The sequence below is a fragment of the Oryza brachyantha genome, chromosome 1 (genome assembly GCF_000231095.2).
Source record: "Oryza brachyantha chromosome 1, ObraRS2, whole genome shotgun sequence".
NCBI lineage: Eukaryota > Viridiplantae > Streptophyta > Magnoliopsida > Poales > Poaceae > Oryza > Oryza brachyantha.
Window position 1 is genome coordinate 33,033,084 of NC_023163.2, and position 27,633 is coordinate 33,060,716.

At 41.9% G+C, this 27,633-nt stretch overlaps 4 protein-coding genes across 4 annotated transcripts; 3 read left to right on the forward strand and 1 right to left on the reverse strand.

The window, feature by feature from the left end:
- Positions 1-579: 579 nt before the first annotated feature.
- Positions 580-8,280, forward strand: LOC102714243 (PH, RCC1 and FYVE domains-containing protein 1-like). The gene is made up of 6 exons (XM_006645286.3): positions 580-763; positions 1,860-3,847; positions 3,932-4,078; positions 4,527-5,071; positions 5,395-5,470; positions 7,383-8,280. Exons 2-6 carry the CDS (start codon positions 1,928-1,930, stop codon positions 7,857-7,859), a joined length of 3,165 nt encoding a protein of 1,054 aa, XP_006645349.2. The 5' UTR covers positions 580-763; positions 1,860-1,927; the 3' UTR covers positions 7,860-8,280.
- Positions 8,281-8,630: 350 nt separating this feature from the next.
- On the reverse strand, positions 8,631-17,079 carry LOC102722080 (DNA-directed RNA polymerase V subunit 1-like). The gene is made up of 19 exons (XM_040519984.1): positions 17,023-17,079; positions 16,123-16,221; positions 15,766-15,919; positions 15,079-15,194; positions 14,946-14,993; positions 14,652-14,822; positions 14,299-14,460; positions 14,028-14,183; positions 12,346-13,938; positions 12,089-12,258; positions 11,671-11,731; positions 11,463-11,590; positions 11,106-11,263; positions 10,736-11,010; positions 10,476-10,649; positions 10,229-10,372; positions 9,335-10,146; positions 8,988-9,096; positions 8,631-8,905 (listed from the first exon to the last, which is right to left on the reverse strand). Exons 1-19 carry the CDS (start codon positions 17,077-17,079, stop codon positions 8,747-8,749), a joined length of 4,746 nt encoding a protein of 1,581 aa, XP_040375918.1. The 3' UTR covers positions 8,631-8,746.
- A 134-nt stretch (positions 17,080-17,213) lies between these two features.
- LOC102722363 (uridylate kinase) lies at positions 17,214-20,888 on the forward strand. Its single transcript, XM_040520471.1, has 7 exons — positions 17,214-17,505; positions 18,474-18,618; positions 18,697-18,750; positions 18,922-19,013; positions 19,522-19,748; positions 20,338-20,514; positions 20,587-20,888. The coding sequence occupies exons 1-7, from the start codon at positions 17,315-17,317 to the stop codon at positions 20,733-20,735; spliced, it is 1,035 nt and encodes a 344-aa protein (XP_040376405.1). The 5' UTR covers positions 17,214-17,314; the 3' UTR covers positions 20,736-20,888.
- Positions 20,889-22,676: 1,788 nt separating this feature from the next.
- Positions 22,677-27,335, forward strand: LOC102713966 (probable Histone-lysine N-methyltransferase ATXR5). Its single transcript, XM_006645285.3, has 6 exons — positions 22,677-23,181; positions 23,306-23,398; positions 25,323-25,546; positions 25,625-25,725; positions 25,811-26,023; positions 26,736-27,335. The coding sequence occupies exons 1-6, from the start codon at positions 22,800-22,802 to the stop codon at positions 26,893-26,895; spliced, it is 1,173 nt and encodes a 390-aa protein (XP_006645348.2). The 5' UTR covers positions 22,677-22,799; the 3' UTR covers positions 26,896-27,335.
- Positions 27,336-27,633: the final 298 nt, after the last annotated feature.

Below are 27,633 nucleotides of genomic sequence, written 5' to 3' on the forward strand. Positions count from 1 at the left end.
CTACGAAGTTTATTTTTCTATAAACATCTAGTTTTTTTTGCGCCAAACCAAACTGTTAACTAGACGACAACAACCAAAGAAGAAAACGCTGTAAAAACATATAAAATAGAAAATGTAAAAATTTTATATGAGAAAAGAAAACACGGATACAGAAAATTACGGAGGATAATAAATGAAAAATCTATCTTGGTTTACATGTAGCTCCAAAGTTTTACACTAAACACCCTGAGAACAAGTGAACTTATATAAAACCGCCCACTTTCCCATTTCCTCCCATTTCTTCCTCCGTCGCCGGGCACGGGCAGGGCTTCCGTTAGTCTCGCCGCCGCTTCTCCCCCAAGTCCTCCGCCGCTCGGCCGACGACCTCGCCGGCGGCCGGATCTGCTCGGCACGCGGCGGAGCGGCCCGGGCTAGCAACTTCGGCGGCAGAGCTTGACCGGGCCAGCCAGCGACCTCCGCGGCGGCGGCGGCTGCTCAGGCAAGGCAAGGCCGCCGCGAGAGACACCGCAGAAGCTATCCGGTGTCTGGTCGCCCCACTCCACCGCGCAGACGAGCTCCTCGGAAAGGCAGGGAAGAGCTGGGAGTGGAATTGGACTCCGTCCGCAGCTTCCAAACCCCAGCGTACGGCGCGGCGGCGCCGCCGGCTTGTCTGGCCTCTCTGCTCCCCGCTCCTTCCTGCTTGGGTTTGTCCGGATCTAGGAGGAGCGGAGGTTGCGCAGCGGCCTATCTGGGGAGCTCGCTCCGTTGATTCTTGCCTCGTCAGGTACGGCAATATCCTATCTTTTCTGCTTTTCGTCTACGTTCGATGCAGAAATGGCCAGAAAGGAGTCCCCTTTCAGTGTTTGCGCCGTGGTGGTTGTAGTTGAGGATGCGAGGAGGGAGGTTTGAGGGCTTAGCTTGTGGCTTCTGTTCTGATTAGTGATTGCTTAATTAGATTAGTGCGAGCTTTGTGAGGGCTTTGCTGTATAAGATTTGTTCTGTGTTTAATTGGACTTGGAATTGCTATTACTTGTGCGCTTGTCAGTGAATGGGCCTAGGAGAACGCCTTGTGTTCGTCACTGGGAATTGTAGATGCAAAGTCTGGTGAATTGGTTACGCAGACGGATTTATGAATGTTGATACTATGCTGATTCGACTAAGGATGTGCTGGATTTGTGGGATAAAACAGCAGTCCTGTTATGTATATGCCTGTCTAATTTCCATGATGCGTTCTTGGTTGTGTCCTATGTTCAAAATGGTATGTTTCTGTGCTTCCCATTTTGCGGAGCTTTAGTTAGCAATTCCGAACAGGTAGGAAGGATTTATAAGTGATATAGAGGATCGGGATTCACTTGTATCATGTAGTGCGGTAGAAGTTATAGTCAATTAAAGTGTAGTTGGAGTTGCTATCCTGTACTGCACAGCGGCCTTATCCTTTTTAGGATGAAGGTGTATAATGTGAGTTCATGCATTTCAACAGAATCATTCCATATTGCTTGTGATAAATACTGATCATTGGTGTGTACCATTTTAGAACGTGAGCCTAAAATAACTGGTCAATTACATCATATCATAAGATATACAACTGAGTAAACAGACAACCTTCAAACTATAACAGGGATTTAATTCATTTGGCATCATAAACAGTAGACCTGTTCTAGTCATTTTTAAATCTGGCTCTCTAGGAGCACGGGTGTACCTTCACAATTAATGGATAACCTCATGTATTGCTGACATTCAGGTTCATGAGGTGCTGAAATTTTGTCCCCATAAAGTTTACTCACTCCTTGTTCTTTCCTATATTTTTATTTCATTAAAATTACTGTATACATTTGGTGATGCATAATGAATTTTACTGAGTTGCTGTTAAACATGTGCAGATTTTTCAACATTTAGTCAACATCATTACTCATGCAATAGCAGTTCCTGGTGATCAGATGTGATAAATATGCACACTAAAGGGGCTTCGTCAGATGTTATCAGAGTAAGCACATCTAGTGCCCCTAGTACATCAAGTCACGGTTCTGCGCAAGATGACTGTGATTCTTCAGGCGACGTGTATGTATGGGGTGAAGTTATTTGTGACAACTCTGTACGAACTGGTTCTGATACAGTAATTAGGTCAACTGTGAGGACCGATGTCCTACGACCTAAGCCTTTGGAATCGAATTTAGTCCTTGATGCATATCATGTGGATTGCGGGGTTAAACATTCTGCTTTGGTCACAAAAAACGGGGAAGTCTTTACATGGGGTGAAGAATCCGGTGGACGCCTTGGCCATGGGTCACGAGAAGATTCTATTCATCCTCGTCTAGTTGAATCGTTAGCTGTTTGCAATGTGGATATCGTTGCTTGTGGGGAGTTCCATACTTGTGCTGTGACAACAGCTGGGGAACTGTACACTTGGGGAGATGGAACACATAATGTTGGACTTCTAGGCCATGGTACAGATGTAAGCCACTGGATTCCTAAAAGAATTTCAGGAGCACTGGATGGTCTTCAAGTATCTTCTATATCTTGTGGAACGTGGCATACAGCTTTGATTACAACAATGGGCCAGCTATTTACCTTTGGTGATGGCACATTTGGAGTTTTAGGCCATGGAGACCGTGAAAGCATTTCATGCCCAAGGGAGGTCGAGTCTTTATCAGGGTTGAAAACAATTTCTGTTGCATGTGGTGTATGGCACACTGCAGCCATTGTAGAAGTTATAGTGACTCAGTCAAGTTCAAGTATATCTTCGGGAAAGCTCTTCACATGGGGAGATGGTGATAAACATCGACTTGGTCATGGTGACAAAGAACCACGACTCAAGCCTACATGTGTGGCTTCACTTATTGATTATGATTTTCACAAGGTAGCATGTGGCCATAGTTTAACTGTGGGTCTCACAACATCTGGAAAAGTTTTGAGCATGGGTAATACAGTTTATGGTCAGCTTGGAAATCCTCGTTCAGATGGTAAGATTCCATGTTTAGTTGAAGATATTTTGGGTGAAAACGTTGTCCAAGTTGCCTGTGGTTCCTACCATGTTGCAGTTTTGACAATTAAGAGCGAGGTTTTTACATGGGGAAAAGGAGCCAATGGAAGACTAGGTCATGGGGATATAGAGGATAGAAAAATACCTACACTGGTTGAGGCATTGAGAGATAGGTCTGTTAGGCACATAGCTTGTGGTGCGAATTTTACTGCTGCTATATGCCAGCATAAGTGGGTCTCTGGCGCTGAGCAGTCGCAGTGTGCTTCATGTCGACAACCATTTGGGTTCACCCGAAAGCGGCATAATTGCCATAATTGTGGACTTGTCCATTGTAATGCATGCACATCAAGGAAGGCTTTGAGGGCTGCATTGGCTCCTAATCCTGCAAAACCTTACCGTGTTTGTGATTCCTGTTTCTTGAAATTGAACAATGCTGTAGACTCTAGTACAATTAGTAAAAGGAAAGAGAACATACCTCGCCACTCAGGTGAAAGCAACTCTGATGCTAGATTGACAAAAGCAATCGTACCAAGTAATTTGGATATGATCAGAAGTTTAGATAGCAAGGCAGCAAAACAAGGGAAAAAAACAGATGCACTGGCATTTCTTCGTACACCTCAAATGAATTCGCTTCTTCAGCTTAGAGATATTGCTCTGTCTGGTGGGCTTGATCTGAACAGGCCAGTTCCAAGAGCAGTGCGCACATCAGCAGTTCGATCAGTAAACACTTCTAGGGCTGTTTCTCCTTTCTCTCGCAAGCCTAGTCCACCCCGTTCTACCACACCAGTTCCAACAACTCATGGTCTTTCTATCGGAAAAGGTGCTGCTGATAATCTTGCGAAAACAAATGAAATGTTAAATCAGGAAGTTGAAAGACTCCGTGCACAGGTATTTTATTTTGTTTATGTGCAAGTCTAATTTTGGTATGCTCTTTATTATGTGACTAAAGAATTAAATGCTGTACCTATTTAGGTTGACAATCTGAGGCACCGATGTGAGGTTCAAGAACTTGAGTTGCAGAAATCAGCCAAGAAAGTACAAGAGGCCATGACGCTAGTTGCAGAAGAATCTTCAAAGTCCAAAGCTGCAAAGGAAGTCATAAAATCGCTAACAGCTCAGGTAAGACCTGTGGGCTTTGTGCTCTATTTATCCATATGAACCATGAACTGATACTTAACTAATAACTGTTGGGCACTGTATTCCTGGTTTGTGATCCATTATGGTTAAAAACGTACATGCTAATGGTTCGTGGAATTGTGGCGGAAGTTTTAAATGTGTAATCATTCTACTAGAAACAGAAGCTGTATGATTCACTTCACTTTCATATTGCAAGAGCAGAAAGTTTTTAATGTTGTAGATTACATGAAATGCTGATATCAAAACATATAGGACTTAAATTTCCATTTATCTTTAAAAATCTTAAATCTGAAAGGAGTTTTTGTAATTGGTACCTAACCTTTCAGACTATTCGTTTGAGTTTTCTTCAGTTAAGTGTCGCTTTAGTTTTGTTATTGCCATCCTTTTCCTTGATGGTTGTTGCGTCTGATTTTTGCTTTGGCTTGTGTAGCTCAAGGATATGGCTGAAAGACTGCCTCCAGATCAGGGAGCCTATGATGGCAATGAATCAAAACAAATACATTTTCCAAATGGCACAGACTTGCATGCTGCTATTTACTCTAGCACAAATGGCATCCACCAGCTACAAAATGAGTCTATCAGCACTTTGAACACACCTAGCCTGAACACAGGACGATCCTTGCATGCAAATGGGATCTCAAGTCAACATAAATCACCTGGTAGTATTAGCGAACATAGTGAAGTAAGCACTTACAGCCATCGGGCTTCAAGCCCTAATGACAGTGAACTTTCAAATCGAAGGGCACGGATCAGTAGTGATGAGTTGTTCAGTGCAAGCAGTAAAGCAGATGATAGCAGTAGCAGGGATGCTAGGTCCCTTCAAAATGGTGAAGATGGTTACAAACCGCGAGGGACGATATCACTGTCCAGCAACCAAGTTCAGGCTGAATGGATTGAACAATATGAACCAGGGGTATACATTACGCTGACAACACTTCGTGATGGGACTCGGGATCTGAAGAGGGTGCGCTTCAGGTAAATCATGATCTCTTATCTTCTTTCTTAAATATTTTTATGGTGGTTTCTTTTTGTTTGCTCCTCCTACAATCAGAGATGGCATCACTTGACTAAAATATCCATTTGTAAATCAATTTGTGAGCCTTACACCCTGGGATATGCTCCTGAACATAAAACATAATACGCTTCCTTTGTTCAACTGTCTAAGTGCTTAATGAACTGTTTCTTGCCGTCTTTTACATTAAGTAGCACAGCAATTGCACATAAATGGCGTAGCATTTGTACTTGGATCATAGCACATTTCATAAATAACGTCCAATTTGATCTATCTTTTTGTGCAGTCGCAGACGGTTCGGGGAGCATCAAGCAGAGAACTGGTGGAACGAGAACCGGGAGAAGGTATACGAGAGATACAACGTGAGAAGTTCTGAAAGAGTGTCATCAGCAGCATCAACCCGGTCAGCTCGATGACATGAGGATGGCATGCATGCTGACAGGCCATCTCCCACAGGAAGAACACCAAGTGAAGCTCCATAGTTTGTGAGGCCTTGCCACTATCATCTGCAAGGCCTTGATGAGAAAATTTCTTTTTTGGTCCTGTAGTGTGGATAATTGTTTCTTTTTTTTTTTATTTTCCATCCATGATCTTCCAAGTGGAGCTTGTGGCTCTGCCCTGATGTCATGTACATAGAGCTGTCAGACAAATTAGGGAGGGCTGTGAAACTATTAGGTGAGGCTTAGCCCCTCTTTTTTTCTCATTTGTGTGATGAATTGCTGAATGGCCAATGCAGGTGTAAAGATTCAGAGAAATTTTCTGCAACCATTTCCCAGCCATTTTATGTACATGATGATGATGGTGTTAGGCTGTGGTAGAATTTCTGAAATGAAACTGCCCTAATGCCAGACACTTCAATTATTTTCAAAGGAGCTAACAAAATCTTGTAACATTCATTTTGGACAGAAAAGTGTGACATGATCTAGTTCAATTCCTCCGTGGTTTCCTTTTTTTTCCCAAAAAAATTTAAATTCCTTCCTAATGCATGAATTTTTCATAATTCAAAACAGGTCAAAATTAGTAAAAACAATCCAATAAGATTCATGAATTAGGAGTGATCCAACTGATTCCATTCCAATGAGAATCATGATCTAGAGGTGATCCAACGAGCCATACGGCCCAAGCGATTTGGTCAGGGAGGAAAACAGTCAAACGACATTTATAAATTAAAAAATAACTTATATACATTAATTTTATATATGTATTTTTAGTGATTTAAAAATCAAGTCTAAAAATAAATTACGACAAAACTTCAAAATCAATTTCGAATTTAAGATTAAAAAAATTAATTTTAGCCTTTAAGCATGAAGCAAAAAAAAGTGAGGCTGCTGATTTTTTGGCACTTTACTAATTGATGTTTGATTATTTGATATCTTGCGCAACTATCGTTGACTCAGTATCATTTAGTTAGATGGTCTTACGTATCCTTCTCATAATTATAAAAAAACAATTTAAACACGAAAAAAATTTCAAATCATCAAATTTGTTCAAACGGCCCAGGGCCCAGAATTAAGTGAGCCCGTTGGCCTCGTAGTCATCTCCTCCTTGCTCCCTCCGTCCTCCGTCTCGGACTCTCGTCTCCTCCAACCCATCCATCCTCCACGCAGCGGTGGGTGTGAGGTGGAGGTGACCATGCCGCCGACGAGCTCGACGGAGTCGCTCTCCGTCGCCATGGCCGCGCGCTCCAAGTCCCAGCCCCACCTCGACTTCCCCTCCCTCTTCTCCGACCTCACCTCGCTCCTCCTCCTCCACCCGCCTCCCGCCTCCTCGCCAGGCCCCGTCTTCTCCTCCTCCTCCCTCTCCATCCCCGCCCCGCCCGCGGCCGCGCCTGCGCCTGCTGCCGTTCCCGCCGCCGCGCCCACCCCGCTCGCCCGCGCCGCCATCGGGGCGTGCGCCGGCGCCGCGGCGGGGGCCTTCACCTACGCCGCGCTGCTCCCCATCGACGCCGTCAAGACCCGCCTCCAGGCCGGCGCCGCCTCGCGGGGGTCCTGGGAGGTGTTCCTCGACATCCTCCGCACCGATGGCCCCCTCGGCCTCTACCGCGGCCTCTCCGCCGTCATCCTCGGCTCCGCATCCTCCTCCGCCGTCTACTTTGGCACGTGCGAGCTCGCCAAGTCGCTGCTCCGCCCCCACCTGCCCCCGTTCCTCGTGCCCCCGCTCGCCGGCGCTAGCGGGAACGTCTCCTCCTCCGCCATCATGGTTCCCAAGGAGCTCATCACCCAGCGCCTCCAGTCCGGCGCCGCCAAGGGCCGCTCCTGGCAGGTGCTCCTACAGATCCTCCAGACCGATGGCTTCTTCGGCCTCTACGCCGGCTACGCCGCCACCCTCCTCCGCAACCTCCCGGCGGGTGTCCTCAGCTACTCCTCCTTCGAGTACCTTAAGGCTTTCACTCTCAAGCAAGGCAACAAGGACAACCTCACGCCGGGGGAGAGCGTGCTGTGCGGCGCTCTCGCGGGGGCGATATCAGCGGCGCTCACCACCCCGCTCGACGTCGTCAAGACGCGCCTCATGACCAGGGTGGGCACCCAGGGGAGCCGCACTGTGGTGGGCACGATGCAGGAGGTCATTGCCGAGGAGGGGCTGACGGGCTTGTCCCGGGGGATTGGTCCGAGGGTGTTGCACAGCGCTTGCTTCGCTGCACTGGGATACTGTGCCTTTGAGACTGCAAGGCTTGCAATTCTCAAATTGTACCTTGAAGACTGCGAGAGGAAGGTGGCGGCGGAGACGAAGGTCGGAGTAGGTGCTTCTTGAGTTGTGAATTTTACTGTCAGGAAAGGTAGCCGTTGGTTTTGTTCTTAATGATGCCATGATTATCTCAGGAGTTTTGCTGTAGCTACCTAGCTGCCAAGCTGCGCTGTGATGCAGATAATGCACCTGTTAAATTATTTCAAACTTTAGTGTCCTTGAAAGTTTATTGTGGAGTTGAAAGTGCAGAAGTAATAAAACCAGGAATTCATCGATGTATCATTAGTTTTGTTCAGTAGCCAGTCATGTTGGGCATAAGTTCTAGGCTGGTGTTTTCAAGTAACTTTCCATACATCACCACTTCCTATGTGTATGTGTGCGTGGTTACCACTGAAACCTGAGAATTTGAAGGTTTGATTTTGCATAAGCATCAGAAGTAAGTTGAACCTTTACTGATGTGCAGCAGTGTAAATCTTCATTGCTAGTCCATATCTGTTTTTCACCACATTACTAGCATAGCATGCAAACCTATTGGGTTCACTAGCTCCAAGAAGAATCAGTTGCTGTTTTAAAATTTTCATTTAATGACTGGTCTATGATTATACTGCTTCTAAATGTTTCATCAACTTCGAATTCATAGTTTGTCTAAAAGAAAACATTGTGATATGGCTCAACATGAAACTCTATATGAGTATGACTACTAATGTTTGAGACTAGGCATCTTATCTTGGTGGTTGCTGTCAACTTAAAGTGTGCCCTTGAATTTTTGTAATGATTCCCAATATATCAGTCGCAATGCAATAGAAAAAATTTAAATGTCTAGGCATTTAGGGGTTTTCTGAAGTAACGAGTTCACAATTACAGACCATTGTTCAATCATAGTGAAGTAGAGTAGATAAGTTTGTGGGCACCAAATACATGAGTGCAGCAGAAACTGCACATGCTATGGTTCATCATTTGAAGTATTTTCTGCAGAATGAATCTGCAGCATCTGGGTAGTGAACTCTGATGTAGTTCTCAAGGCACTTCTTGTAGGAGAAATCCTTTCTTGATCCATCTGAGGACATGACATACAAGCACCTGCTTCCTTGGAATACCTGGTGCCTATCAACCTATAAGCAGGAAATGAGTCTTCATTGTTTTCCATTTTCGGTTCATCTGATGCGTAAATGTTCAATAAGGCAAGTTGCTTACTGTTATGTAGTTGCCCTTGCCAGCTATCTTCTTTTCCTTCTCTGGGTGGTACATGAGAATATTTCTGACAATAAACACCTCATCATCTTGAGGAAGTTTAATACCGTCCCTGAAAAGTATTGAAAGAGATGGACTGTAAGGGCTACAAGCAGAAGGCACCACCTGTTCTCTACAAGAGCAGACATTTTTCAAGTGTTGCTATAACTTATACCTGGAGGTATTTGAACTCACACTTAACTTTCATCTTACCATTTATGTATGAACATACTAGTGGGAGAAAATGAAGAACCCTAGCTAGTTTTTAGTAGTATCTGTGGCTTTTCAAGTTTTATTGGACTAGAAAATACCTTGATTCACGGATGATCCTCTTTACATTCTTTATGATTGGCTCGACTTCTGCAGATATCTGTTGCTCCACTGGTGTAAAAGCATAACTCGCTGCCTGCCTTGTACTGCTGTTTTTCGGAGTTTTCCAGTTCCTACTGCTACTACCTCGATAGTGTGATGCCTCTGATTTCCACACTGCTCTGCCACCACCTCGATTTCTATTACTGCTACTACCTCCACGGTGTGATGCCTCTGATCTCCCCATTGCTCTGCCACCACCTCGACCACGATTGCTAGTCTTCCTGTTCCATTCACCTGGCTTGGATGATCCTGCAACGATGAAGTTTTGTCTGCCTGTGCTATTTGATCTGTACCAACTTGGCTTATCATCTTGCTGTGTTGCATCTGAGTTCCAGTTACTCTTGATCTTCAGTTGCCTTTTCTGGAACACCTGATCAGTACTTCTGTTCCATCCACAAGTTCTAGTTGATCCTGCTACAGTAAAATTTGGGGAACTCCCAGTGTTTCCTTCATACCAACTTGGCTTATCATTTTCCCAATCACTCATAGTCTGCTTCCTCTGATGTTTTTGGCCAGTGCTGTGCATCCCTGTCCTGCCCTCAGAATCCATCAGGAATTCAGCTTTTGGTTTGTCTGTCCAGGCGATCTGATTGTTTCCTTCCAAATATGCTTCATCCTCTAGAATGCAGTCAACATCATATAAGCAGGAATTATGAGGAACAATTGCCTTATCTTCAGTTGCTCTTGTTGTTTCTACTGCTTCCAAGAAGTCATACAAACCATACCCACCAAGGATACTCTTGCTTGATGACTAAAAAGATCAAAAGTTAAAACTCATCTGAAAACGTTTGTGCAGATAAGGGTGGTATTGATAAGTAAAATTATGAAGGTACCATGTTCTCATTGTTCCAAAGGATTTCAAAAGCTGAACCAGTTCCAATTGCTGCATTATTGCCCCAAGAGCAGGAAGACACAATGCTGCCCAGCTGATCAGAGTAGGCCTTTGCTGCAGCCTTCTCAAAGCATCGTGTTGATGTCTGCAGCATGTTTTTATTATATTTGAATTATGAACAGTACTTGGTTCCGGCTCATTTAAGTGATGATGTCAAAAGACTAAAGAGATGGAAGTGCATGGCTTACAGATAGTGTAGCGTCCATAAATGGTGCCTGAACCTTCAGAGATTGAGATGTGGCTTTATAGCCAGAGCTGTTGAAGCCATGCAAATCGCCTGTGCAGGTCATGCTGCTTGCAACTGTTGTCAGGTGATCTTGGAGAACTGATTTGGTAACCATTCCAACAGCCTTGGAAAGGTGCTGAAAGGAGCACAACATGAGGAGTATTTCAGCAGAAGCTATAGTTACCTGAATTTCAGCTAAAAGGAGAATGGAAGGAACCGTACCTGTGTGACTTTTTCGAATGTGGAGGAAATGCCAAACACCTGCCGAACTTGTTGTATATCATACGGCACAGACCTGGTAGTGTCGATCAGATCGATCACAGGGATGCATGCATCCATTGCTACTCCCCAGGCATTGCCAGTCTTTGCAGCTACAGCTTTTTCCACTGTGATTTCCAGTGCCACCTTGCCTTTCTGTTCTGCACCAAAGCTTTGGACCCAACATGTTGATTCTGGTTCAATCCTTACTAAATTAGCCTCCTCAACTCGAGGATCACCTGTGAGGAGGTTAAAAATGGCTTGTAAGTGAGCAGAATTGCTTAGGATATTTACACAATAACTGTCTGGATATTCCACATGCATATTTTTTTACCTTTTATAACTGTGTCTAAAACTACAGGGAAAATGGCATTGGTCATCAAGTGGACAACTCGTTCAGTAGATTCAGATATCTTTGCAGTGAGGAACAACTGCAAGCAGGAAACTTGAAGTTCTCTATCATTATATGTATGTTGATCACACACTCTTTCACTGCAAAGAAGAAATACATGATTACGTACACATAGTACTCCCTTAAACTCTACTCTTTATTTACTCAAAATAGGGAGGAGGGGGGATGCATAAATATTTAATATAAGATAATGTTAGCACTGAACCTGACTTGAACAATTGATGCAATATTAAAAGATCTGTTATACTGTCTTGCTAAAATAATAAAAGGCTGAAGCACCTTGGAACGAAAGTTACTGTCCTCAATGTTTCACGCATCTGCCCCCTTTTCTTTATGTTTTTCCTAAAAACCTCCTGGCATTTGTGAAGAACATCCGCCATAGTTGTTTGCATCTGATTCAATCTCTTCTGTAAGAGAAAGAGGAACTAATAATCTTAGTGATTAGTCTGAAATGACATGGATACAATTTTGTAGTAGAATGATAGACCTTGTCAAGGTGAACATGGCCAACAAGACGATCCGCTGCTTGAGTTGTTTGCTGTTGATACCTGAAACATGACACCGACAATTCTGAGCCTTGGACAATATATAATTTTTTTTAAAAAACAATCTGAGCAACTACTGTTGATTATAGGCTTCTAGCTCCACAGTATATATAGAGTAGATTAATTCTGGACTGGAGTGGTCAAGTTCCATGAGATGCATTTTATTTTAAAAAAAGAGTTGCATTTTTTTTTCAAAAATGTTCAGTAGGATGCCAAATCAATAGTTTTGAAGTGTGACCTAATTTCTTGCATCACATGAAATAAGTAGCATTAATGCATGGTTCTGGTAAAGTATGTACAGTAACTTTTAGCTTTACATTTCAGAAGCATAAAAATTGGAGAGCCTGAATATGTACATACTTGATGGCGATTTCAGTGGTACAATCCTCTACTTTGACCCTCCTTAAGCAGGTTCGAACTGTGAGTGCTCTTTCCATGGATTCATTTTCACAAGAGCACTGGCTCAGATACAGAATGACCTTTCGGCAATTGGTATCAGTTTTAGAGTTTGCCCTGGTAAGCAATACCTCCTATAAAAGCAACATTTTATTAGTTAAAATTACAGTCTATGTATGAACTGAAGTAAACGGCCTGTAGTGATCAGGTCAGTTTCTCACCTTCATTGAGTCCCAAGAGGTTATGTTATTCTGATTAGGAGCTAACACTGCCTTGTAAGCAGCATTTGCAACTGCAGTGGCTGCCAAGATGCCAACAGGGTCACCTGGTGTCATACAATTTGATGGATTCATTGAGCCAAATTGAAGAACCAAGTTGCCAGATGAAGTTCTTATGGTTCCATCATAGCATGCAATGACATCTCGGAGTCTTGCCATCATGTTCTTGAAAAGACTCCCAGGCTCCACTAGCCCTTTAGATGCATACATTATTGTCTCCCTTTCACATATAGAATGAAGTAGAGCCTCATATGGGTCTAATCCATGGTAAATTGAGCTCCTTACAGTACCATGTGCCTCTAAAGGGTTGTGACAACGAATGCTCCTAAAAGACCTGTGCAGAGACTTAGACAGGCAATCCTCCACTAACCTGCTACTGTATAGTTTTCCATTGTGTTGCAGTTGAGGCCCCAAGAAACCAAGCTGCTCCACTACTTTTTTCATGGCAGAATCACTATTGGGATCAATCAACAGTCCTATGGCAGAAGAATGGGTTATGAAGTCCACAATTGGTTCCCTGAACTTGTTTAGCTCTAGTGGACTGTTTTGAATAGCTTCCAGAATTGGACTTGGGACAGTGAAATCTCTCAAGCTTATGCTGAAGCCATCAATAAGCAATGACTCCATTAGTAAAGGCTGCAGAAGATTTAGAAATTCTATAGCCTCCCTTGGACCCTTCATAGAAACAATCGATGAGATGGCACCAGTAGCTAAAGATCCAACAGATTCTCTGTCAAGATGGTCCGCCAGTGTTATTGCATCAGTGATCTCTAGAATCTGTAGAAAGGTCCAGCAAGGTCTACCCATCAGTGGCTTCTGGGGAAACATCCCTGATGAGAACATTGCATTTGTAATTTGGTTTGCTTCCCTTTCGGAGTACTCCTTGTCACATATGATCTTCAGTGCTAGTGAGCAATCATTTTTGAGCTGAAAGTTCAGTTTTCCATTATGGGAGCTCACCAGTTGCTTATCCACGGTAAAAAGCTCTGTCACTTCAGCTCTTGCTGAAAGTGACCTTGGGTAGAAGATGTGGACACAGTCACCGTCAAAATCTGCTCCAAGTGGGCCACAGATGAGTGGGTTGATCTTCATGGTGTGATCATTGTGGATTTGGACATAGAAGGCCTCAACCGAGTGCTTATCAGTGCTCGGCGGCCTGTTGAGGAAGACAACATCCCCGTCAAGGACCCTTCTGTTCACAATCTCTCCAACCTTCAATGTGATGTATTTCTTTTTTTGATTGTCCTGCCCTTCATCCAATGAGTATGTGATGGAATTGGCATCTATATATGTCAAACATAGGCCATTATTCATCATGTCTTGCAACTGATCAATGTTGTGGTCTGTGACTCTTTCTTCTACTGACATTCTTTTTGCTATTTCCTCAGGCACCCCAACCACATTCAGACCGATGTATGGATCACCGGTAATCACACCACGTGACGAGAAGCTTGAGCTCTTACTTATGAAAAATGTCTTCATCTTCTGTTGCCACCGTATTGATGCTGGCTGACTTGCAAAGGTGACATCTTGACCCTTCAAGAGATATGATGATGAAAAAATTATGAAGATGCAATTATGACCAAGATGGTAGCGTGCACTTCATTTACTGATGAACTACGTACCTTTGTTGTTCCTCTCAGGTTGATGTAGTTGGCAACAGCTACCTGAAGATCATCTGCATCAACCTGATTCACTTGGATATTCGAGGAACCAATCCTTGAACTACTAATTTGTTGTATCTTACGTAATATTTTCCTTAACAAGTTTGTTGATGTGCCCTAAAGAAGGGACATAAGTTACTGTTAGTGATGCATCCAGAAGAGAGGGGGTGGGGGGGGGGGGACAGAAGAAATTGAGGTTGAATCAAGTAGTGTTTCACCACGAGGAACTTACTGAAGGGCACATGTATGTATTGCCATCCAAAACATTGAAAGCTTGCAGGCAGTTTGGTGGGACGCAGAGGTAGTTCATTACGAATCCATCCTGGGGAATATATCCCCTAACAGCAAGCCTTGTTCTTGTTTCTACAGGGATCTTCATTATTATGTTCTCAACCTAACAAACAAGAGCACACAAAATATGAAGGGGTACATATGTTGTCTTCTGAAACATTGAGCTGTAGGTGTGTGCAAAAATTTCTGACACAAAGCTACCCTATGTAAGTTCTTAAACTTATGCAATGTATCTTGCTCTATTACAGGGTGGCTTTTGCAACAGGAGCAAGAGTAACCAGCGTCCAATATTACCTCTTCTGGGAGCAAAGGACGGCGATGAGAGGCACCCCTCGTGCAACCACCAAACTGATCGAGGAAGCTCCAGAATCCCTCTTCCAATTCTTTCTGGACAGGTGCTCTCAGCTCCAAGCCACAGGCACCATTGGATTTCTTGACTTCTGCTATGCAGAGCGGTTGGAGTTCCTGGAATAAGATGGATTCAGAAACTAATAATAAGAATGCATGTTTGGGTTACTTGGCTTCACTGTTGAGGGAAAACAACATTTATCACAAAGAAACATAAATGGACGATCAGTTGCAAGTTACCTGACAGTGCGAACATGAAGTAAATTTGCTTCCCTTTGTAGTACTATTCTGTTTGAGCAAGTACAGAAATATGTGTTAGCGACAGCAGTATAATATGCTGATCTTGGAGTCAACCATGTTTATGCAGTTGTACCTTGCTGTTCTTGATGCGGAGGCAACTCAAGCATATGAAGTTGAGCATTTTGCTCAGCTCGGTGACATGGCTTGGGTGATAGATGGGCACGGGCAGCTCAATGAAACCAAAATGACCTTGGAATCAATGATCAGAAGATGAATTTATTACCACAGAAGCTACATTGTCATTTGACAGTTAGCACTACCTTTGAAACTATTCAGGAACCTGAGATATATATATATTTTTCTTTTCCAAAACAGACCCTTAGACAGACATATAACAACATGCAAACATTTTCTAGAAAAATATAACATCGTGCAAAAGAAAGAACTTAACACAAAACTTGCTTGTTGATATCTGAGTGTTATTTGTCTTTGTCAATGCAAAATTGCAGAAAGAGATTGTGAGCTTTCAACTGACTTGCATACAATACCTTCGCATTCCTCGCTGGAGGCGCTGCCACACGACTGACAGCTGCCAACTTGCAGAGGCATGCCCAAGTGTGGATTGTCCAGCAGCTGGCTCTGATGCGTGATGGGGATTGGCTTCTCGAGCTCGTTCACCGGTTGTGCCTTCAGCTGCCGGATATGCACAACAATGGGTATGAAACTTAAGAACACGATTCATGCTTATATACTATCATTTGATTCATACTTATATAGTATCGTTTGATTCATGTTTATATAATACTCGGTATCATTTAGCAGGTGATGGATGGAGAGCTTACTATTTCCTCGTTGCTCGTGATGCTTAACTTGATGCGTCTGATGGAGCCCTCGGCGATCTTGCCTCGAGATAGCAGGTTAGTATGCCAAATGTCAGTTACTGAAAAACATAAATCAAACCCCTCAGATATCAACTGAAGAACCCTTAACATACCTCTGGTGTTTCAGCTGTTAGATGGAGATGGACGCGATCAAGAACTTGCTAGTCAGTCTGGCGAACTCAGATGCAAGTACCAACTTAGGAGGGAAAAAATACAGAAGGCCAAACAAACACAAGGAGGAAGATTTGGAGAACTTTGTTCTGTACTGAATTTTTAGTGTGATATACTATTATTACCTCTTCTTGAAGAGAACTTTGTTCTGGAGCTTGGCAAGGGTTGGTGGCTTTCACCTTATAGACCCGGGGTTCGATGTCTTGAACCCACTCATATTTTGCCTGCATTAAATTAAATAATTAAATGTAGTCAGAAAATAAGCGATTTCCACTATCTTAATTCTATCGGAAAATGTGTGGCTCCCACTATCTTAATTTTATCAGAAAATATGCAGCTCCCACTATCTTAATTCTATCATATGACTAGCTTCTTCTAGCCATTCCAACTTACAACCTCTTTCTTAACCAAATAGAACTTGAGAGAGAGCTCAAGACAAGAAGGCTTCCTCCTCTTTTACCCACACTGTCATCCAACTTTGGCAGTTTTGTTAAGTACAACCTCCCTGTGTCTCTCTATCCATCCAACTTTGCGAGTAGGTAATAAATATTAACTCTTATCCACAAATAACTTTGGTAAGTATTACCACTAGGCTACACCTGGAAAATTCTGCAATCTTTGTATTTATGGACGGAGACAGGAACATTTGGTTGGTTACCACTACTAGGCTTGCCTACTCCATGCTTTGATGCTTATCTAGCGACTGGTTTAGTAGTACCTTTACGAATGTACTCTCTGCATTAAATGATAGATGTTTGGTTTTTTTTTGTCTGTAATATTTAATCATTAATCTTATTTAAAAAATTATGAAAATAATATTTATTTTGCTTGTGACTTACTTTATTATCAAAAATACTTTAATCATGACTTATCAATTTTTATATTTATATTAAATTTTTAAATAAAACGAATAATTGAACGTTATAACAAAAAAAAATTAAACATCTTCTATTACATCACGAGAAACGGAGGTCGTGCGTTACCAACCGGTAAAAATCAGCGGATCTCATCGATGTTACTGTTACTTCGTCACTATCTCTTTTACTTCCGACGCTGGTGGGCTTCCGGCCTGTTGTTGTCATGGGCCCAGTAATGTATCCACATGGGCCAATATGGGCCCAATTGCAGTGGAAGTAACATTTGGGCCCAACTTCAGTGGCAGTAGTAATATCCGTTTCCAGAAAAGAAAAAAAAAATCTGAGGGGCGTCTGACTAATTGCGTGGCTTTCCTTTCCGAGAAGCAGCCCAACTCGCTCGCGCCTCATCTTCTCGTCTCCCCCCTTCCCAGCGCGGCGGTTGCTGCCGCGCGCTCCAGCCATGGCCGCCGCCGCCGGCATGTCGACGTCCTTCCTCCTCCGCCTATGTCCGTCCACGTCCGTGCCTTCTCATGTGGCCCTCCCTCTGCCGACCCCGGCCTCCTCGGCGCGCCCACGGCGAGCTCCCGCCGTCTCCCTCTCCACCGCGCGGCGGGCCTGCGCCGCCGGCCCCGACTCCTCCTCGAACTTCGGGTATGCAGTTTCGTTCGGTTGGTTCCATCTCTCCACGGGCGTTGGTTTTCCTGGCTGGGGGTTGAGGTGCTGGTTAGCCGTCACGTGGTGGCAGTGTGGCGGAGGCATGGTGGACGGCGCGTGCGTGCTGAGAGATGCGGGAGATGAGTGGGAGCAGTGTCGACCACTTGAGCAGCCGAGCGGAGGCCGAGGGCGCCAAACTTTGGCGGGAGGGCGTGGGCGGCGAGTTGGCCACTGAGGTTCGAGGCGGCGCGTGCGGCGGGCAGCGAGGGTGCGGCCGAACGGGGACCCAAAATTCCAAATAAGAAAAAGAGGAGTAGCAGTAGTCCCCCAGATGTTTCTGTATTTGCTACATTAGTGTCTTGGAGTTGGATTCTTAAGGGTAGGACATGTTCAGATATGTCATAGAAATTATTCAGAATCTGTAGTCTAGTAACAAGATTTCCCCTGTTAGGCTGTTACAGCATAACTATGGAATGTTCAGAATTTCCTGTTAAAATTTTACATAAAATCTCAAACCATGAAATTTTCAACGGAAGTCTTCAGTTAGCATCTAGGTTCCTGTAGATGTCCTATTACTTGGTGATTTTTTCCTTGCACTACGCTTTTCATGTTCAGTAAAGTGGACTTCAAGTTCAATCTGTTATCAATGTGTTTGTTAGGCAGGCCCAACAGGAGAGGGATGCAATCATCTCTGTAAAAAAAAGGTGGTGTATTGCACATGAGCATCTTTAAATATTATTGTGATGTCATCAAGTCAAACTTAAATAATTTATCTGTGCAATACATCTGCACAGCACATGTTCATGAATGATAAACTATGAATGTGACATTTCTTCATATTCTGTTGAGATTGGCAGCTTGACCATGTATGTTCTTTCAAATTTTGTAGCAGTTTCTTTCTGATGTTAAGGCAGTCTTATTATGGAGTTACTCATAATGCATCTCTTGCCTCTTTTATTTGTCAGGGGTCAAACATCACTGATGCCACCATTGAGCCTTATGCTTGATGAAGGCTGTAGATCTAAAAGGCCATATAGATGGCAAAGGGTATTGCTTAAAGTAAGTGGGGAAGCTCTTGCTGGAGATCACACAGAAAATATTGATCCGAAGGTGAGACTGCTTTTAGGGGAGAATCTTCGAATTTAAAAACTGAATATTTTATGGAACCTAAGTGTGTATGTGTTGCAGATCACAATGGCAATTGCAAGAGAAGTTGCTTCCGTCACCAGACTAGGTGTCGAGGTGTGCCACTGCCTTTCAGTTCTTTTATTGCTTATTTGCCAGATTACCTGTTTGAAAAATGAAATTAAATCAAGTGAAACACAATTAGGCATGTACGTAGCAGGCATTAATTCCTCTTGTCTTCTCCAGTAGAATTATATGCTGTACATAAAAAACCGGGAACCCTTGCAGGTTGCTATTGTTGTTGGTGGGGGCAACATCTTCCGTGGGGCCTCTTGGGCTGGATGCAGTGGACTCGACCGCTCATCAGCAGATTACATTGGGTATGATGTCCTGTTTCCTATATTTTCATAATTGAATCATCATAACATGTTGTGGTCAGCTGCCAAGAACCCTTTAAATGAAGTGGAGGCATCATGAAGTTTAGCCTAATAATGACACAAGAATTGAGTTTAATCTCAGCATACCTTGGTTGTTGCATGCAATCATGAAATATGCAATATTATGTGAACCATGTTAACTGGCTAGTTCAGCATCTGTAGTACCATAACTGATTGTGCCTATCAGTCCATCGCCTAAGATGCATCTAAATTGCATAGAACCAAATTCCAATCAGAACAGTTTCTTGAGTGTAAACTTATGGTTTGATTTTACAATCCAATCGATAAGTATATACAGTTTATGTAATTCCAAACTTACATGTAAGTATGAATAATGTTCAGTTTTTTTTATTAAAAAAAAGACATTTTCATGCTATAAGCTATATCATGATTCCTCACCATAAGCAAGTTTACCATTTTATCTGATTGTCTTTTTCTTTTTCTAATTCAGCATGTTGGCTACTGTGATGAATGCCATATTTCTTCAAGCAACAATGGAGAGCATTGGAATACCAACCCGTGTCCAAACTGCATTTCGCATGTCAGAAGTTGCGGAGCCATACATACGCCGAAGAGCTGTCAGGCATTTAGAGAAAGGAAGAGTTGTTATATTTGCTGCTGGGACAGGAAACCCATTCTTTACAACCGATACAGCTGCCGCTCTCCGTTGCGCAGAAAGTGAGTTATATGTTTTCTCATTAATGAACTGTTGTAATCATAAAACCTGGACAAAATAGTCTTGGAGAGACGTGAATACCAAGTGCTTAAGTGTCATTTTCATGCCATAGGTTTAGGATAAGTAGTAGAGCAAAACATTCAAGATACTTTTGTGAGCTTGTCATTGTACCCACCATGCCCGTCAGTTGCTGGTGATAGGACTAGAGTTCTAACCGCAGCAATTCTTCATGTTAGTTGCCTCGCCTCTGAGTTTGTTTGATGTAATCATGAAGATCATTGTGCGTGCATATTAAGATGAAAATGGTACCCGTGGGTTGAACAAGTAGGCAAGACAAGTATTTGTCTTTAAGCTGGTTTCCCACTATATAGCTTCACAGTACAGAGACTGTTTGTTATTCGGGCTATGTTAGGGTGCATTTACCAGTTCAATTTCACAGAAACTTATTAGTCATATTGTGTATTATGCATGTAGAAACATGCTAGCATGAATTCTGTTTGAACTTGCTTTACTAGACTGATTTCTCAGATAAACAACATTGTTTCATTTTGCTTATTCCATCTTGCAATGATTCTTTCTTTCATATTGCAGTCAATGCAGAGGTAGTGCTGAAGGCAACAAATGTTGATGGTGTGTACGACGCAGACCCCAAGCGTAACCCCAATGCCCGTCTCCTTGAATCTGTGAGCTATCATGAAGTGCAAACAAGAGATCTCTCAGTAATGGACATGACTGCCATTACCCTATGCCAAGAAAACAACATTCCTGGTAAGGAGACTGTCATTTTTTTTAGACTGTAGTTGATTTGCATTCTTTCTAATTTGTCTTGTAATCTTGCAGTTGTCGTGTTTAACTTGCAAAAACCTGGAAATATCGCAAAAGCTATTGTTGGTGAGAAGGTTGGTACTTTCATAGGCTGCACAAAAGACCAGGACCAGATCATGGGGAATGCACTGGATCAAGAAAGAAGATTGGCTAAGGAGTTGTGAGTTGAGGGGGTTTTCTCACTGCATGGGGCCATTGCTAGGTAGATTTCTAGAGCTTTTAGGATAGAATAGCAATGCAATTGCTAGACTAGAACAATGGTATAACAGAGACATTTTCCAGCTCGAGAGCTGCTATCTAGATCAGCAATCTGATTAGATACCAACAATTTATATAAATGCGATAATCTCCTCGAGTCGACGAGGCATGCGCGTGGACGGAGCAGCTGGTATCTCTCAGGGACGACCTGGACCGTCTCCTCGGTGACACGAACTAGTCGCATCTAAATCTAATTAACTGCTAGTTAAAATCTAATTAACTACTAGTGACTACTGGTAGTAGTATTTTTCTATGGAGTACTGCGACTTCCTTTTAGCTATTACTACTATACATTCTTTTCTCGATTCCACGTGATGACAAATTCATAAGTGAACAAACCAGAAATTTGTCAGTCCTTGAGAAAAAATGTTTGAATGGTGAACGAACGAAATAGTTATACAAATCGGTCTTCCTAGTCCTTCCCGAGATCAATTTTTGTAGGATTTTCCCAAGCATATCGATCCTGTTCAAATTTGAAGAACCTGAACTAAGGGTTCAAATTTAAATTTCGTTCTAATTCTAGCGGTTGTTTTGACTGGTTTTGGGCTTTCGGCGAGTCATACCGCTATGTAGCGGGATGGGGATCACCTTTGGAAAGGTAAACCCTGGTCCAGAGTACTGCAAATCCCCGGTCTATACAATTTTGCTGGAATTTCTATTGTGTAGCTCAACGCAAAGTAAATATTCCCTCCATATTTTTTTATATGACGCCGTTGACTTTTAGATCCACGTTTGACCATTCATCCTATTCAAAAAATATACAATTATTAATTATTTTGTTATAATATAATTTATTATTATAGGAACTTTAAGTATGCATTATAATTTTGAATATTTGAACATAAATTTTGAATAAGACGAATGGTCAAACGTAATCCTAAAAGTCAACGGTGTCATACATAAAGGGAATATTTGATAACAAAATTCCTAGAAATTAAAAAAAAAACCTCAGCTATTAATCAAAACAACACGGCTCCTTTTCGGGCAGACGCACATCTGATAAAGCCAGTTTCAGCCATGACTAGGAGCAAAATCATAATGTTGAACGATCGATGAATTTCCAACAATGGAGACTAACTCTTAACACAACAAGATGCATTTCATTTACATTATGATTGTGATTGCATTTACCTGGCGTTTTTATTTTATCTAGAGTAACCAATCTAGTTCCCGAATTCGATACAAGACAACTTGTCAGTTGACAATGGTAGATCATGTGTTTGTACCATGTAACAATACATGTACGAGTGCCCAGATAAGGGCTTTTAAAATATGCATTAATAAACGTATAATTTTATTGATGTACTATTCAAAATTAATCTATATATATGGTCTCCATACTTATTAAGTAATATTTAAAAATATTATTTCTAGTCAAGGTTCTAAAATTTTGACCTTAGGCTCATCCAAAGAGATAAATATTATGTAATCGAAGGATACAAAGCATAGTAGTTCGAAGTGTAAGATGCACTCTCACTATTTTAAAATATATTGTGTATTTTATTTTACCGAGACAAGAAATTAAGCAAAAATGTTATTATCATATTCATATTAAAAAATTCTTATTATTATATGTTTGTGTCACATAAATCATATATTAATAGTTTGATTAAATCCTTATCCTAACGAATAAAAATACATCCTGTATTTTATGAATTGAGTAGGAGATAAATTTGGAAGATGATAAAAACCGCACAGACACACTAGGAAATAAAAAAGGAAATAAAAGAAAGAAATTAATATGCAATGGTAAAGAGAAGAAAATAGAAAGGGAAAGTGAAGAGGAGGGTGGTCAGAATTAGCAACGGTCACCTCGGAGGATTATTACACTAACCTTGCGTCATCCCTCGCATTCCTCCCGAGGCACGGGACACAGCTCCCCATCCTCACGCGCGCGGCGAGTGAGCCCATCGCCATCGCCGCCACGTCACCCACCCTCTCCTCCTCCTCCTCCCGCCGCCGCCGCCGCCATGGCCCGCCGCGCGCCGTCCACCGCCACCACCGGCGGCGCGGTCTCCACCTCCACGTCCACCTCGCCGGAGCTCCGGCGGAGGCGCACGGCGGCGCCGCCCCCGCCGCCCTCACCGCGCCGCTACTGCTCGATCTCCGACGTCATGCGGCGCTCCCTGCCCACCGGCGCGGCGCCCCCCATGGCGCGCGCCGCCCGGCGGGAGGCCTACGAGGCCATGCGGTGCGACGTGTGCGGGTCCGGGGAGCGGGACGAGGAGCTGCTGCTGTGCGACGGGTGCGACCGGGGGCGGCACATCTTCTGCCTCCGCCCCATCGCCGCCAGGGTCCCGACCGGCCCCTGGTACTGCCCGTCCTGCGCCCCGCGCTCCAAGCCCGTCAAAAGTGCGTTACCCCGAAGGCCGCCACGATCTCGTCATTTCCGTCCTTTGTCACTCCCGTGCTCGCTCGCACCGGATTGTTCTTATCTCACTCTTTCTGTTGTGTCTTTGGCGGCGTGGGGTATTAGGGTTTCCGATGACACAGACGAAGATCGTTGATTTCTTTCGGATTCAGAAGGGTGCAGAGGACGGCGAGGTGGAGAAATGTAGCATTTTTCAAGGTAATTTTGCAATTGGGAGAGGTCATGAAAAGTGCACCATTGTATCATAAGTCTGAATTGCGAAACCATCTTGATTGCGTAGGGTGCCTTGTTGATGATATTTTGGTTGAGATTATGGATTGGATTCCATTATATATTTTGTGTGGCTTAAGCTTTTGTGGTGGTGGTGAGAAATAGTTTTATAGCCACATGATAATTATACTGCACTACTGCCATCTGGTTATCAGTATGATAGTTTGATAGGAGCATTCAGCAGTATAGATTCTGTTGTTGTGCAACCTATCTTTTTATGTGTAATGTAGGTCAATTCTAGAGTTGTTTTGGCTTACGCTTTTGCAGACTTGCGGCAGTGGTGATAAATTGCCACATAAGAAGCATATTGCGCTACTGCTGAATATCTGAGTGGTTATCACTATGATGACATTTAAAAAATATAGGGCGTATTTTGTTTAGTTAGGACAAAATTTTAACAAAAGATTACTCAATTAGGATATAATTTTTGACACAAAATTAATATTATTAGATTAGATTTGTATTCAAAAGTACTTTCTTATTATTATACTTTTGTGTCACATACTCCATCCATCCATCCCAAAATATAAATATTTCTAGGATTCAAATTTTTTTACCACAATATACACATTTCTGCACCGATTCTCATGATTTCAATCATTCCAATGATTACAAAGCCAATCAAATGCTTAGAAAGGGAATCTAATCAGTTCAAAAACTGACCACTGAATTGACTAAAAGGGAATATTTTAACATCTCCTTAGTCTATGCTAAACAACTTAGAAATATTTCTATTTTGGAACAGAGGTAGTAAGTGATATATTAATAGATTAATCTTTTGTCAAACTCTTGTCCTAACAGACAAAATACGCCATGTATGTTGAAATGGAGGGAGTATCCATTAGGAGCGTTCAGTAGTACAGATTATGTTAGTATGCTACTTATATTGCTGTGCACAATGTACGATAATTCTAGAGTTGTTTTATCTGCATACCTGGTCAGTCGATGTACTAGGCAGGAACAAACAATAGTGCGACCTTCCAATATGAAATGCTCACTTATGTCAGCACTGGGAATACGCGGGAAAGCTTTCCCTGCTGTAAATAGGCGGGAAAGCTATATTGAACAAGCATTTAAGCCGAGTTATAATGGTGCATGCATTCGTAAAGCAATAGGAACGTGTAATTGCAAACTTACTGTTTTATTTATGTTTTTTGACTTTCACTTGGGGGGAGAGTCCCCACCTGAACTTGCTGCTTTATTGATCGATCGAGTTGTATAATTGACAGCCTCCCATCGATGCATCTGCCCTGCATTCAGTTAGCCTTAAAAATAACTCCCATATTGCCATAATGATCCATATAAGCATTAGTCTTATCACTGGTTTCTGAATATCTTGGTACAAGATTTACAAAGTTGTACTTTTATTCAAGAGCAGTTCATTAACACAGCTCATGTTAGATACACTTTGCTGAATAAAGAAATAGCAGCTGGTTTGCTACTTAATGTGATAGACATAACACCGAAGTAAGCTTACGTTCCAGAAATTATGTTTAGCATGCGTAGTTGTAATAGAAATGTTGTCGCTGAGATATTAGAATGGAAGTGTTTTTAAGTATGTTGCACGGCTTCTCAAACATGCTCTTGGTTTAGATAGCAGAATTTATACACACACACGCTTCAAGAAACTTGGCCAAAACCATACTTTGGATGCTCCTGTTTTCCATAGTTCAATACTCATTTAAATTAAGTTGTTGTAAAATTTCTATGACTATCACATATTGTACCAATTAAGCTCTTGAAGATTGATCCAACGTTTGCAAGATGGCTGACAGGTTGTCCGCAAGACTTAGTGCTTCAGCTGTGTCAGGCAGTTGCCTTAACGTAGCTAATTTACTTTACACTTGTGTAGATGTCAAGAAGAGAAGGAAGCGTCCCCTTGTTATGCACAAGAAGAGGAGGAGGATACTGCCATATGTACCAACTGAAGATAAAGTTCAAAGGCTCAAACAAATGGCTTCTCTAGCCACTGCCATGACATTTTCAAACATGAAGTTCAGTAATGAGCTGACCTACATGCCTGGTATGGCCCAGAGATTGTCCAATCAAGCAAGACTGGAACAAGGTGGTATGCAGGTTAGCAAGTTGTTTACTTAAAACAATTTTATTTTGTTGTGCATTTTGGTATGTAATGATACACTCTCCATTTTCTAGATTCTTCCAAAAGAGGATAAGGAAACCATAGAACTTTGCAGAACCATGCAAAAAAGGGGAGAATGCCCTCCCCTCCTTGTAGTGTTTGATTCACGCGAGGGGTACATTCTAAACTAACTATGATCAGATATATTTACCTTTTCAGTATCAGTACACAGAATTAAACCAATCCATGATTATGTCCAGGTTCACAGTGCAGGCCGATGCTGATATTAAGGATATGACCTTCATCACCGAATATACCGGAGATGTTGATTTTTTGGAAAAGAGGGCAAATGATGATTGCGACAGTATAATGACTCTTCTTTTGACGGAAGATCCTTCCAAAAGGCTGGTTATTTGTCCTGATAAACGTGGAAACATTTCCCGCTTCATTAATGGCATTAATAACCACACTCTGTAAGTACTATCTTCACACTCTTTTTAACCTAATGTTTTTTACATTTTGTGGCCTTCAGGGTGGAATTTTAACCGTCACTGTTTATTACATTAATGTAAGATATAATAATAAAAGTATGATATTATGAAAAAACTTCATAATAAATCTAATTTTAAATTGTATAAAAAAATCTAGATAGTTTTAAACATAATAACGAACAAGCTTTACAAATGTTGATGCCACATATTCTAATGCGTCAAGTAATAATAAAGAACAGAGTAGTAGTTGCATTAAAATTATGATGTTATGAAAACATTTTTCATGATAAATGTAATTCCATAAATGTATAAAATAAAGCTAGATAATCTAAAACATATTAATGAGTTGCACTAAAATTATGATATTTTGGAAACATTTTTATAATAAATCTAATTCCATAATTGTATAAAATAAATCTAGATAGTCATAAGCATGAAAATGACCAAACTTTAGAAATGTTGACGTCATACATTCTAAGGAATCAAGTAATAACAAAAGAACAAGGGTAGTAGTTGCATTTACATTCTTATGATTGCATAAGGTACATAATTTGGTGTTTGCCTTACATGTCAAACCATCTATATTTTCTGCATTCCTTCAATATTATGTTCTCAAATATAGGAAGACTGCGACTATTGCTTGAAACTGGAAATACTACTATATTCCTAAGTTTGAAAGTGTTAATCTTTGCAGGGATGGCAAGAAGAAGCAGAATATTAAATGTGTCCGGTATGATATAGATGGTGAGAGCCATGTCTTGTTGGTTGCCTGCCGTGATATAGCTTGTGGTGAAAAGCTATATTATGACTACAATGGATATGAGCATGAGTACCCAACTCATCATTTTATCTAACTTAGTCCTAGTTTTGTTACCTGCCCAACATTAAGGAGCATGGGCAAGTATAGGGCTTAATGGCAACATTTTCAGCATTGCCACCAAAATCTAATAATTTATAACATTTATCTTTGGTAAAAATCAAAATTTAAAACCAATTTTCAGAAGCAGCCCTGAACGACAAAAATGTAGGTGCTGGTGATATTAGGAGTGAGAGCTGTGGCTTCATTCAGCTGTTGGGACAAGAGGAATCTTCATTTTTCCTGGTCACCAAGATGCAATGTTCTCATTGATATTTTTTTATTTATTTATTCTGGAGCTTTCTGCTCAAATTCTCTTACTTTTTAGGAATTTGCAACCCTTTTGTGGGAGTAAATATGTGTCTTTGTATCTATTTTAAAGAATGATGTAATGAGGCTGTAACTGCTTCCAGTTAATAAAGGCACATTTTTAATCGGAAGTACATGTCACTGTTAAATGTTGATGTTATTGGCTACCAGTTAGCATCATCCTTACAGCGGCTATGTCTATCGTTTTGTTTCTGTGTCAGTCGATCGGTTATTTCTTCTTCGTGGTGTAGAGTGTTATGTAGCGAATTCATATTTTGTTCACGTTCAGGAGTAGCCTCCTCTTAGCAGGAATGTTATATGCACACAACATTTTGGTAGCATAAATTATATGAAATTGTGTTACACACACACAGCATTTATATTTTGGCAGTGGAAATTATTTGATATTGTATTATACACAACATTT

Coding starts and splice junctions, on each gene's coding strand:
- LOC102714243 (XM_006645286.3), top strand. CDS start 1,928: ATGCACACTAAAGGGGCTTCGTCAGATGTTATCAGAGTAAGCACATCT. Junction 3,848..3,931: donor TTGAAAGACTCCGTGCACAG/GTATTTTATTTT, acceptor GTACCTATTTAG/GTTGACAATCTGAGGCACCG. Junction 5,072..5,394: donor CTGAAGAGGGTGCGCTTCAG/GTAAATCATGAT, acceptor CTTTTTGTGCAG/TCGCAGACGGTTCGGGGAGC.
- LOC102722080 (XM_040519984.1), bottom strand. CDS start 17,079: ATGACAACAACAGGCCGGAAGCCCACCAGCGTCGGAAGTAAAAGAGAT. Junction 14,994..15,078: donor TCCGCATCAAGAACAGCAAG/GTACAACTGCAT, acceptor TTGCTCAAACAG/AATAGTACTACAAAGGGAAG. Junction 11,011..11,105: donor TTTAGACACAGTTATAAAAG/GTAAAAAAATAT, acceptor ACCTCCTCACAG/GTGATCCTCGAGTTGAGGAG.
- LOC102722363 (XM_040520471.1), top strand. CDS start 17,315: ATGGCCGCCGCCGCCGGCATGTCGACGTCCTTCCTCCTCCGCCTATGT. Junction 18,751..18,921: donor TCACCAGACTAGGTGTCGAG/GTGTGCCACTGC, acceptor GAACCCTTGCAG/GTTGCTATTGTTGTTGGTGG. Junction 19,749..20,337: donor CGCTCTCCGTTGCGCAGAAA/GTGAGTTATATG, acceptor TTCATATTGCAG/TCAATGCAGAGGTAGTGCTG.
- LOC102713966 (XM_006645285.3), top strand. CDS start 22,800: ATGGCCCGCCGCGCGCCGTCCACCGCCACCACCGGCGGCGCGGTCTCC. Junction 23,182..23,305: donor GCGCTCCAAGCCCGTCAAAA/GTGCGTTACCCC, acceptor GTGGGGTATTAG/GGTTTCCGATGACACAGACG. Junction 25,547..25,624: donor TGGAACAAGGTGGTATGCAG/GTTAGCAAGTTG, acceptor TCCATTTTCTAG/ATTCTTCCAAAAGAGGATAA.